Source organism: Theropithecus gelada, chromosome 2 (assembly GCF_003255815.1).
Source record: "Theropithecus gelada isolate Dixy chromosome 2, Tgel_1.0, whole genome shotgun sequence".
Lineage (NCBI taxonomy): Eukaryota > Metazoa > Chordata > Mammalia > Primates > Cercopithecidae > Theropithecus > Theropithecus gelada.
The window spans coordinates 40,547,518-40,560,596 of NC_037669.1; the positions used below are offsets into that span (position 1 = coordinate 40,547,518).

The 13,079-nt window shown below is 40.2% G+C and overlaps 1 protein-coding gene across 1 annotated transcript in view; it reads right to left on the reverse strand.

Moving 5' to 3' along the window:
* The window catches only part of HGD (homogentisate 1,2-dioxygenase), a 54,717-nt gene that overhangs the window by 37,891 nt on the left and 3,747 nt on the right, over positions 1 to 13,079 (reverse strand). Inside the window, exons 2-4 of the mRNA XM_025375605.1 lie at positions 11,135 to 11,206; positions 10,236 to 10,324; positions 5,633 to 5,738 (exon numbers count right to left, since the gene is read on the reverse strand). Of these exons, the coding sequence (XP_025231390.1) occupies positions 5,633 to 5,738; positions 10,236 to 10,324; positions 11,135 to 11,206 (267 nt within the window). The remainder of the gene's footprint in view (positions 1 to 5,632; positions 5,739 to 10,235; positions 10,325 to 11,134; positions 11,207 to 13,079) is intronic.

The window sequence follows — 13,079 nt, forward strand, 5'->3', positions numbered from 1 at the left end:
ATTCTAAATTACTTTTGGTTACTGGCTACAAGGGACCCTAGGACTTATTTATTTACATATAGGTACAAAAAGAAAAGGCTTGAAAGAACCCAAAACATTAAAAGTTGTTAACTCTGTGTTAGTGGAATTACTGGGCATTGACACTTTTATGTAAGTTTTAAATAAAAATATGTATTAATTAGAGAGTGATGCACTATTGTGCAAAGAGGGTATAAATATTTTCAATACAGTCATCTGGGCAGGCTGAATTTCATAGGGTTAAAGAGTGAATGGAAGTGATACAGTGGGTTTAGATTATTTCTCAAGGAGTCTGGCTGTGAATAGGAGAGACTTGGGCAAGAGAGGCAGGAAAATCCAAGACATTCATGGAGGTAAGGGGATTTCAGGATGGTAAAACCTGGAAAGTTTGACAAATTAGACAGCAAATGCCCTGTAAGGGTGTATTGTTTTGAAATATTTTTTTATAATTTGCATGTACTGGAGACAGAAGGCATTTTATGATATGTTCTTTAGTTAGCTTTGAGGTATTTCTACTTAGTCCAAATTATACTGGTTAAGAACCAAGAGGTAATTTTCTCAGCTGAGTCTCAACTGAGTCAATAATCTGATTTTTCAACAATCAAGAGGTTAGAGATGAAATAAAGAAAAGTAAATTTTAAAGGACCCTTAAAGAGAAATGCTAATTCAGGAATTCCAGCTGAAATCTGTAAAATCATGGTTAAAATGGATATAGATTAGTTCATTAAATTCTGAGACTTCAGAAATTAGAGGCAGACACATAAAATTAGGTATACTTCCTATGTGAGATAATAATGAATTGAATTTATGTCCTCAGGCTGAATTTAAATACACTCAAAAAGAGGCTACATTAATTCTGGGATAACTGATTAAATATACACTAAAGAAAATGAAGGCTTTAGGGGGCGCAGCCCCCAGTCTTCCTGAGAGGGTATCAAGGATGACAGTGATGACAGCATATTGCATGATGCAGTCTTTGGGACTAAACGTTAAACACGAGGACACATCAGGCAATTCTCAGGTCTTCAAATTCCCAGAGATGACTAATGTGGATATTTGGTGAGGCTGATGCAATATTGGATTTGGTCTATGACAGCTGAAGACATGCCTATCACACAGGCTTCAGCTGGGAAGGACTGTCAGAGGGGTACCTAAATATAATTTTCTCAGCCTTTCTTGCTGAGAGTCTGGAGTACATATTTGGAGGAGGTTATGAGGGAGAAAGTGATGAATGCAAAATGCTGTGGTTAAATAATGAAGTATAAAATTGGAAAGAGATATTAATGTGTAAAGAAGAAAAATGAAAAGACAAAAGGGTAGATTTTGCAAGAACAGCCAGGGTTTATCAGGGAAAGAGAAGTAGTTGGCAGGTGACAGAGGTCACAAGTCAGAAAGATCATAAACTGCTACCTGGATGGAGCCAGTGTTCACAGAGACACCGAGACACTATTGAACTCTGAGGCACATCTCTCCCAGTGTGTGTGAAGACAAGATCTCAAAGGAACAGGGAAGATATTGGAGAAGAAATTCATTTGGTGGCTACCATACAGAAAGTGTTCAGGGAATTCAAAACAGGAGAAAGGCAACAAGCTCAAGGACAAAAGCAAAGCCATTCTAACCATAGGTTAGGATGGGAAACATGGGAAGTGAGGAGAAGGGGAACAAATATGGGCTGACAGTCTACTAGAAAACAAGCAGAAACTTCTAATATAGCTATTATTATTATTGTTATTATTATTTTGAGACGGAGTTTTGCTCTTGTTGCCCAGGCTGGAGTCCAATGGCGCAATCTGGGCTCACCACAACCTCCGCCTCCTGGGTTCAAGCGATTCTCCTGCCTCAGCCTCCTGAGTAGTTGGGATTTCAGGCATGCGCCACCACGCCTGGCTAATTTTGTATTTTTAGTAGAGATGGAGTTTCTCCAAGTTGGTCAGGCTGGTCTCGAACTCCTGACCTCAGGTGAGACTGGTCTCGAACTCCCAATCTCAGGTGATCCACCTGCCTTGGCCTCCCAAAGTGCTGGGATTACAGGCATGAGCCACCATGCCCGCCCTGATACAGCTATTTTGATGCCTTTGTGTTAATTCAAGCTTCTTAATCCAGTTGCTTCAGACTTCTTGTCAAAATGTCTGTCAACTATTTATGAAATAATGAATTAACATGTACAACTTATATACGTGACTCTCACTTATGATGGGAGACTTCCAGTAATATTTTATTAATTTCTACAATATTTTTGAGTTTTTATAAGTATATGTTACTGATATAATCAGACAAAGCTAAGCTGGGTGCAGTTGTTCATACCTGTAATTCCAGCACTTTGGGAGGCTCAGGCAGGCAGATCGCTTGAGTCCAGGAGTTCGAGACCAGCCTGAGCAACATGGTGAAACCCTGTCTCTACCAAAAATACAGAAAACTAGCCGGCCATTGTGGTGCATACCTGTACTCCCAGCTACTCAGGAGGCTGAGGTAGGAGGATCATCTGAGCCTGGGAAGTCAAGGTTGTAGTGAGCTGTGATCACACCATTGTACTCCAGCCTGAGCAACAGAGTGAGACTCTTGTCTCAAAAAAAAAAAAAAAAAAAAAAAAAAGCTAGAAAAATTCTCTTAGAACAAGGTTATCTTCCCTGGATATGTCACCCAAACTCCAAAATAATTCCTATGAAAGGGTGTATTCATGTTAAATAAAATGTGGCAATGATAGTCAAGGAAATAATAATATATAATAAAGGAATATTACTGAGCATATTACACATCACACTCAAAGTAGAGTCACATCACACATTTTCCTTAAAGGTTAGGTTTAAAACCTAATCCCTCACCCAAATTAAACTATATAAAAATGTGGCTCCACTGTCGTCCACACAACTACAAACAAATCTATGAAGATTTATTAAGGTTGAGAGGCTTAGACAATTGTGATTGATATGAGCAGGGAGGAGCCCTGGAACTCCCCAGCCTACCCTGTCAACTACTAGTGATTTGATTGCTATCTTGAAGCAAAATAATAATAAATAATTATTTATTATTAGAAATAAACAATAATTTAAATTCTCCAAATCTGCCCATGGACTTTTCTTATAATCCCTCATTCAGTTAACTTTATATACATAATTACTATACTCATATTACTTGAACCCACATGAGACTCAAGAATGAGGTGAAGTCAGGGTCCCCAGGTTGTGCCCTGCACAAGGGCCTTGTCCGACTGAAGGGGAAAGGGAGGAGCTGAATGCCTAGCCTGTGTCCCTTTGTGTCGGGGACGGAGTCTGAGGGATTGGGGGTTAGAATAGGGGCTGCATTTTGCAATGTGCTTGAAGGCAACATATAGGCCAGCTAGGGACCAGGGAGGATGTCTGCTTTATGCATTAAACTTCATGCAAGTTTAAGGGTCATTATTTAGACTAAATGTCTTAGTTTCAAAGTGGCTATGAGGTAGACAATATTTTAAACACCAATTCACATTTTTTCACCCTAAATGCGTCCCTCCCTTCCTGTCCCTGGTAGAGAGGGGTGGTAGCATACAAGCAGACGCTTACTTTGCTGAGATTTCCATAATTAAGACAAGAGAGAGAACTGGGCAGGAAACCAAAAGTGTCTATAAATTATTTTGACTTTTGTCTTATAAAAAGTCTAAGCACTTAGGGGAGGGATATTTGCAGGTATAGACAAAATGTCTTAGTAAACAAAGGAGAAGCAGGAGATTTCCTTGGGCTGTGGAAAGTGGGGGTAGGGAGAGAGGGAGGGAGGGGGAGAGAGAGAGAGAGAGAGAGAGTAGGAGGGAGGGAAAGATGGCAGAAGAAGACTTCGGAGTAAAACATAATATAAAATGTAGAAATAAATTTACCTGAATAATGTAAATTCAGGTAAATATAAACAGCTGTATCAGAATCATGGTTCTTGCCTGTCACATGCCAGGCATTGTACAAAGCAGGTTCACACCTATTCTCTCATAATCTTCACAATAGCACTGCAAGGTAGATGTTATCATCCCATTTTAGAGTTGAAACATCATAGCTTAAGACACAGCTAGTAAGTAGCGGGGCAGGGATGCAAACTCAGGTCTGTTTATCTTCCTGCCTTACATACCTATTATCAGCGACATGTACCTAAACTCAGGGACAAAGGCAATACACTGGGGTTCTCAGAAGGTTAAAAAAAAAAAAGAGAGCTCAGTCCATTATAGCACTAGGTCTATCTCATTGCTATAGTACTGGTTCTGTCTCATTCTATCTTATATACTCTGGAAGCAGAGAAAAAGCCCACTATTACTAGACCAAAAAGAGGAAACACCTAGAAAAAGAATGGAAGTCCTAGGTCTGAAGAGACTGTGATAGTGATCTGTGACCACAATAGACTTACATAATTCAGCCCAGACAGCAAGACTCTCACCCCTATGCCAGATTTCAAAGGCCTCTCTTCAAAGATATCAGTATTGAATATGTTTTCTGTGTTTCGTGGTAAGTTTAGATTAACAAAAAAAACCTATGAGCATGTAGATATTTTGACCAACCTACATAATTTCCACTCATCCAATTCACCTGAGCAGTTCTACTAAGTCCGAGTTACTCCTGTGCCCATCTATATGCCATTAGGCTAGAAAGTTACAAGCTTATGTGTGCACGTGCACACATGCGCGCACACACACACACACACACATATGCAGGCTGTTAATCAAATTTATCCTAAATCTGCCTCCTTACATGTTTTAAGTTCTGCCTAAAGGTTTCTCCATACATAGTGAACCATAACCTAATTAGATGTGTAACCTACTCTTATGCCAATCATTGTGACACAACGTTAAAGCTGTGTTCAAGAAAGTCATATGCTGAGCTGCAATCAATCTGGCTATTTCTGTACCTCATTTCTGTTTTCCGTACATCACTTTCCTTTTTCTGTCCATAAATCGTCTTCTACTAGTATCTGTGCTGGAGTCTCTCAGAACCTATCCTGGCTCAGGTAGAACAATTTGTGAATTGGCCTTTACCCAATTAAATTCTGTTAAATTAGATTTGTCTAAGGTTTTTCTTTTAACAATATGTATATACATAATCAATCAATCAGCTCCAAAATTCCCACCTCATATGGTTTGGCTGTGTCCCTACCCAAATCTCATCTTGAATTATAGTTCCCATAATCCTCATGTTTTGTGGGAGGGACCTTCACAGTGGGAGGTAGTTGAATCATGGGGATGGTTACCCTCATGCTGTTCTCATGCTAGTGAGTTCTCACAAGACATGATGGTTTTATAAGGGACTTTCCCCCTTTCGCTTAACATGTCTCTCTCCTGCTGCCATATGAAGAAGAATGTGTCTGCTTCTCCTTCTGCCATGATTGTAAGTTTCTTGAGGCCTCCCCAGCCATGCAGAACTGTGAGTCAATTAAAAATATTTCCTTTATAAATTACCCAGTCTTGGTTACTTCTCCATAGCAGCATAAGAATGGACTAATACACCATCCCAGTTTGAGCAGAAAATAGACACACTTTAGCATTTATTAAAATAATGCTTTAAAAAGCTACCTATTTTTTTTCAATGACCATGGTATTCTATTTAGGTATTTCTAGTCAAGGCTTTGGATACATGATATGCTTCAATTCACAGGACCAGGTTACCTGGTTAGGATCAGGATCAACTTCATCCCAGTTGTGAGTGACATGGCCTTCATCAATGGATTCAAAGGGCTTGTGAGAAACTGAAGGTAGAATCCTATACAGCCAGCTAGAGGGAAAACATATGAGATATACAAGCCTTAGAGTAATGTTTTAAGTGATACACAGAATGACTCAGGCAGTACCATCAGGAAGACACGCAAGTCAACAACGACCTGTGGACTCTAATGTGTGAAGCAGTGAAGCAATGTCACGGCATTACTTTTTAATGGCCATCTGCTGCCCACAGCCCTGGCCTCTTCTCACCTTTTCACTCCACCCATCATGTTTCAAATTGACTTTGACTCATGCTTATTTCCATGCGGCCAAAAAATGAAGAATTGTCTTTTCTAAAAACTGCAAGGAAGTGGGGAAGTACCTTGGTGGGTATCTGTGTAGGAAAATCCATAGAGAAACATCAGCTTATGTGTCTCATAGGATGTTAGTCCCTGCTCTGGAAGGCAAGAACAACGAGTTCTATGTAGCTTGAGAGAATATGGGTGGTATCGTTGTTATTTTTGAAATAATAAACCAATTTTCTCCTTTAAAATCATAAAAGTAATACATGCCAATGGTAAAAATAATTCAAGTAATTAAAAAAGTCCTGAAAGGTAAATGGCTCTTTCCTCCTTCAATTTCTTCAGGGCTATTCCTCAGAGGCATCAGAGCTTAATGATTTTCTTATATATTTCTTACATATTCTTTCAGATACATCCAATGCATTTCTAAGCAAAATTGTCAGATCATTTTAACACTTTATTATCATACTAACCATGTGTGAGTGCCTGGTCACCCACATCTTCACAAATCTGGAGTATTGCTAAAAATTTTAGTGTTTTAGGTGAAAAATAGTATCTTATTTTATTTTGTATTTCCTTTATTAGGAGTTATAAAATACAAAATATTTCCAAAAAACAAGTCTATTCATTTGTTGATTGGCTCTCTATAGATTTTCTATGAATTACTTGTAAAAGTCCTTTATCATTTTCTATTGGGTCTGTCTTTTTGATACTAATTTATAAGAGAAACAGATGCTGGAGAGCCTGTGGAGAGATAAGAATGCTTTTACACTGTTGGTGGGAATGTAAATTAGTTCAACCATTGTGGAAGGCAGTGTGGTGATTCCTGAAAGACCAACAATGAGAAATACCATTTGACCCAGCAATCCCATTATTGGGTATATACCCAAAGGAATATAAAGCATTCTGTTATGAAGATACATGCACACATATGTTTATTGCAGCACTATTCACAATGGCAAAGACATAGAATCAACCCAAATGCCCATCAATGATAGACTGGATAAAGAAAATGTGGTACATATACACCGTGGGATACTATGCAGCCATAAAAAGGAATGAGATCATGTCCTTTGCAGGGACATGGACGGAACTGGAAGCCAATATTCTCAGCGAACTAAAGCAGGAACAGAAAACCAAATGCCACATGCTCTCACTCATAATTGGGAGCTGAACAATGAGAACACATAGACACAGTGAGGGGAATAACACACACTGGGGCCTGTTGAGGGGTGGGAGTTGGGGGAGGGAGAGCTTAAAAAAATGGCTAATGTATGCTGGGCTTAATACTTAGGTGATGGGTTGATAGGTGCAGCAAACCACCAGGGCACACACTTACCTATGTAACAAACCTGCGCATCCTGCACCTTTACCCCAGAACTTATAATAAAATAAAAATAAATTAACGCCTCTGTACTCCAAAATTTTAAGACTGTATGTCCACGTTTTATTGTAGTACATTTATGCCTTTATTTGTTTTTCTTTCTTTTCTTTTTAAAATGTGTCCTCTCTACCAGGACCAGATCTCAGGCTTCAGGAAGGGAAGAAGACTCTGTAAAGGAATCCTAAAGGACACCAGGATGAGAACCTTCCAGAAGCTGGAAAGGACATTGAAACTCACTAAGAGGGACCCAAGTCCTTTCAGAGGCTACTACACTGACAAAATACAGAAGGACAATGGAAGACCAGACCTGAATCAACAGGCTCTGGCCCTTTTAAGCCCAAGGACAGTCTATCTCAGTGGGTTGAGTTGGCCTGGCCCAACACTGAGCCATCTGGGGGAAAATGGGCTACATCTGTTTAGTTTCCATTTGATTACTCCATCTCTTCATGACGTGACCTCAGACCTTGGTCTTACTAAGCCTCTCCAGCTCCCAGTATATAAGTTCAGAGCATGTGTGTATGTCTTGGAACCACCTGTGTGATTCTGGGAGAGTTACTAAACTTCCTGAACCTTATGTTCTTCATCCTTGTCTCCTAAGATTGTTGTGAGAACTCAAAGAGTTTGTGTACCAAAAATGCCTGGCATACAGGAGGTGCTGGCTTATTAGACATTTGTTAAATTGCCTTTCTTCTCTTAATCTTCTGAATTTTTATCACGGTCCACATTTTCCAAATTCTCTCTCCTCACTCTTGCCTTTTCGAGACCCAAGGGATCAATCAACTAGCTAATCTGATAAAAATTAATCCTTGATAGGTAGGTAGGTAGGTAGGTAGACAGACTCTTTAATAGTTTTGTGGTGGCCCTGCATGCTGTGGTTCAGATGAGTAGTAACTAAGAATTTCAGGCTGGCCTACTTTTGGATGGGACTGGTCCCATCTTCCCACTGGAGATTTTGAGTGGAAAGCATTTCTACACAATTCTTGTGGCTATCTTTGAAGAGTTCTTCTAAAGAGATGGGTGAGCCATACCTAATGTCCCTTATTTTTTAGCTGAGTTTATAAAACTCCCCATGCAGCACTACATTGCCCTGAACAGAGATTTAATTCTGATTCAGGGAACAGTGCCAGCTTCTTAATGAAATGCCAACAGCTCCTTTTCAGCCTCCTGGAACAAAGCTCAGCTCCTGCTGGCTGAAGATATTGCTGAATAATGGGGACAGGCAGCAGAATCTGGAGACCAGGTGGCCTGTTAGGGAAAGGGCCACAAAGTCAAGAACATAGTCATAGAGGCCAGGTTGTCATAAATTAGAATGGACAGAATTATCTGTGTGCTTACCTTACCCTGTCTATTTGGGCTTACAGAGAGAGAGAGAGAGAGAGAGAGAGAGAGAGAGAATTAAATAGTGATGGAATTGTCCCCTGATTTTTGACATGTATAGAAAACTTTCTCTATCTCTTCCTCTTTCCACTCACATATCTACTGAGAGAAAAGCACTGTTGATACTGACATTGTAACATAGCACCTGCCATATATCATGCCCAGTTCTCTTGACAGCCTCCTAGAGATACCCTGGAAATGAGGCAGAAACTCTGCTATGATGGCAATACTTAATGATAGTTATTATGACAATAACTAGCATTAACTGAACACTAACCATGTACCGGGCAATGTGCTAAGCTAAGATAATGTGCTTTACACACATCCTTTCTTTTAATCCTCACCACAGCTATGAAATAGGTACTATAATTATCTTTGTTTTACGAATGAAGAACTAGAGGATCCAAGGGGGCAGATGATTTACCTAAGGCCACACAGCTGGAAAAGGAGCCAGGATTTATACTCAGGGGGCCTGCCTCCAGGGTGGCCATGATTAAACCGTGCAATCTTTATCATTTGTTTGGTCCATTATAGTTTTGTACTTACTATCTCATTTGCTTCTCAGAAGGATCTGTGGAGATAAACCCAGGCTGCCCTAATAAGCAGTACAAGACCACAAGCCCTTCTCTCCAAGTCTCTGGTATCAGCAGCATTCCTCTTCACAAATGCCTTAGCCTAAAATTTCTATAACTAGACACCATTTGTTTAAATCACAACACTTACTGCCTCCCAAAACTATAACACGTACTGCATCCAACCTGAGTTAATCAAGGGATCATGTTCATTGACCTGGATGTAGCATTAGAGCAAACATGGAACATGGCATACTATGTTAATGAATATGCTGGTTTCTAGCAAAGGCAAATTCCAGAATAAAAACATTAATTCAAACCACAATGGGCCTTAATACATGACTTTTTTTTTTTTTTTTTTTTTTTTTTGAGACGGAGTCTCGCGCTGTGTCACCCAGGCTGGAGTGCAGTGGCGCGATCTCGGCTCACTGCAAGCTCCGCCTCCCAGGTTCAGGCCATTCTCCTGCCTCAGCGTCCGAGTAGCTTGGATTACCCAACATTTTCTTGCAAAGACCATATCTCTAGTCAGCTGAGAGAGATATTGCTCTGAATCTTCCCTAATTGTGACTTTGTCATTATAAAACAAAACAAAAACAAAACAGGTAAACCCCAAGCCAAAACTCAACAGGACAGTCTTTAGAAGAAGGCCAAACTATTAGGAATATTTTCTTCTGAGTATAAGAGATAATTTGTAAATGGAACGGGACATGTGTATTTTCCCGGCTCTGTGCAGTTTTCCTTCACCTTCTTCCACTAGTCACTTGGTGCTAGCTGGGAGGAAGTCCATTCTCTTCCAACTATGACCCAGACCATAGCCTATAAGAAGCAGGATCTTGGGCAGCTCTGGGAGGCTGTGGCCCAGGGGAAGGAGGCAGCACAAAGTCCCTGTCATAGTTCCCACAGTCTACAGGTCAGAATTCATCTAATCCTTGTACCTTCTCTTATTGGTGCTCCGTGGACAAGTGAAAGCCGATCCTGAGAGCTGCTCAGCGTAGAGATTGTAGGGGCAGACCTGAGGATTATTCTGAAATAAAGGATGCAATAAACAATATTACTCCCATCTGAAAAGCATGCCACCTTCCCACCAACCAACTCAGTAGGGGGATGGGGATACTCTGGGTCACTGCACATGACTATGTCCAACCCAATATGTTTCTTGTAACGACTTCTGATGTGACTTGCCCCCCGATTATAAAAGTAATATATACTTATTGTAGAAAATGTATAAACTATATGATATCACCCATTATCTCACAACCAGAAATAACAGAGTGTTAACATGTTGGTATTTTCCCTCGCATTCTTAACCTCCAAAATTGTGACGCTATGATACGTATAATCCTGTAATAATCACGCTTTTTTTTCCTTTTTTTTTTAAGAAAACATTATACCATGAGAATTTTTTATGCCATGATATAGCCTTCAAAAAGTTTTGAAAATATTTTGTTTACTGTGTTGTTGCTTTTCTAACCAGCAATAGTATGAACATCTTTGTGCATACATGTTAAAGCATCTTGTTATTTTCTCATAATTGTCACATCCATGGTGCTCAAGGGGAATATGAGGAATTCCCCTTAACCCTGGATTTTGGGAATCCTACTGGAAACCCTACAGTTAATTTTACTAGTTTGGATTGGCTGCTGTGCCACCAATCCAATTTTAATCTTTGTATTGTCATTGCTCTGTATCTTCATTGCCCCTATGACTTGGGAAACCCCTAGACAGTTCACAGGCTAGACTGGAAGAGCCACAGTGGGTGGAGGCACTTTGGCCTGAAAGCTAGTGATCCAGGAATAGGATTCAGAGCTCTTCTAAGCACGTTATTTGCTTGTACCTGTCCTTCTGGCAGGGAACCTGGGCAGCGAGGATCCTCTGAAGCACACTCATTCCCAAATCCAGAAATGTACTGTATGTGACAAAGACATAAATGCCACCATTAGTAGGATTTAAAGAGCATTTCACAAAGTTGGCAGTCCACAAATGTAAGAATTTCTATATAGACATACGTTTGTGTATGACGTTCTATGTATAATATCTTTACTGTGTCTTGACATATGAATCATTTAGGAAAGACAATACGCTTTCTGTGAATTTTAAAGACTTCCAATTAATCAGAAGAGTGCTGGATATTGCATAGACCTCTCCACCTTTAGCTGTACTTAGCTGATTTATGGGTCTACATACACTGTAACCTCCCTGAACTTGAGTCTCCATTTCCCTTTCAAACTCTGGAAAAAAAAGAAAAACCATCTAGGAAGAGATGTGTGGGTCCAACCCCTGACAGCAAAACCCTCTGCAAACTAGCCTTGCTGCAGGCAGAAGCCTCTGCTATCTGCCTCACCTATGGAACACATCTATATTTGTGTGAATGCATGAAAATAAAGTTTAAAGATATGGGTGGCCTTCAGGAGACATGCTAGCCCAGAATCTTTTCACAATGATACAATGAAACCTACTCTGATTGCCATCTCTTCACTTCACTCCCAGAGGAAACAAAAGTTAAAAGGTTTCTCAGCAAGGTTAAGTCAAGGGGAGCTCCTGAAACTTACTCTTACAACACTCAACACACTTGAGAGTTCTTGTGCACTGTCTGGCTCTTTTGCTAGCCTAGAAGCTGCATGAAGGTGGGACTATGGCAGTCTTGGGTCAGAGAAAGTAATCAGTGGAAATCTATTGATTAATTGAGTTTTTCACTTAAAGCCAATTCTAATATAAGTGTATGTGTGCTGCTGTAAATAGGGTTAGAAGCCTCTTTGCTCTAACTTAAATACCAATTGATTTTAGCCCAGGATAATGAAAGTGCAGTCTTGCTCAGCGAGTGAAATGCCACCATCTGAACACATCTCCTTAAGAGATATAAGAAGGGTGGAAGCAGGTGAAGGGTAGGCCCTCCAGAGTGCTCAGCGGCATGGAGATGTAACAAGCCTGGATGTGTGAGTGATGATCAGGCCAACAACAGTCTGTATTTGGAAGAAATATCAGATGTGAATGTTATGACCTGGGAAGCAATGGAAGTGAAATGATTCTTTTTGCCTTCAGACTCAATATTTTGCATATTTGAAAATTTGTCATCACAAAAAATACTAAGCTATATACTAATTTGTTAAAAGCAGCAGCATGCAGTTAGGATGATATCTTTGGGGAAATGGCAGAGGCCATCCAGCATTCTGATTCTCCGCTGCATCCAATTTTCTTCTCTCAAAATGAACCCCATGCTCACCATCAACGGGATTGAATTTGAGCTGCTGAGAATTGGTAATAACCCCAAATTATCTTCAATTCTGTGAAATGGAATTTTAGACCAGCCTGTAACTGAAGCCACTGGGCATTACAGTGCCTTCGCTTTGTTCAACTGCCGCATTGTTTCTCTCTGCAAGAGAGGAAAGAAGGCTGGAGTACAGCTGAGCTTTCTGGCAGGCACTGGTGGATTTATTCATTAACCTTCCCCATTCTTTGTAACTGCTTGCCTCAGAAGAGAGTTCAGGGTTATGTGTTTGCAACAAGAGCTAGTATATATGTTTCTGAAGCCCTTGATTCAGACTGTGCTTTAAAAAATAGAAAAGAAAGCAGAAAGAACAGCTGGTGGTTTGGAAGGGAGCCACCAAGCACCAAGAGGTGTGAGATCTGAATCCGTTTCTCAATCTTAGCTGCAGTGCATTGGCTAAAGAGGAAGGTGAAAACTGCTGAGTCACTATCAAATCGATTGGTTTTTCTGATCCCCTGAGAGAAAAATTACAGATGAGTTTATTACAGCTTTAAAATGCCATGTCCCTCACTGC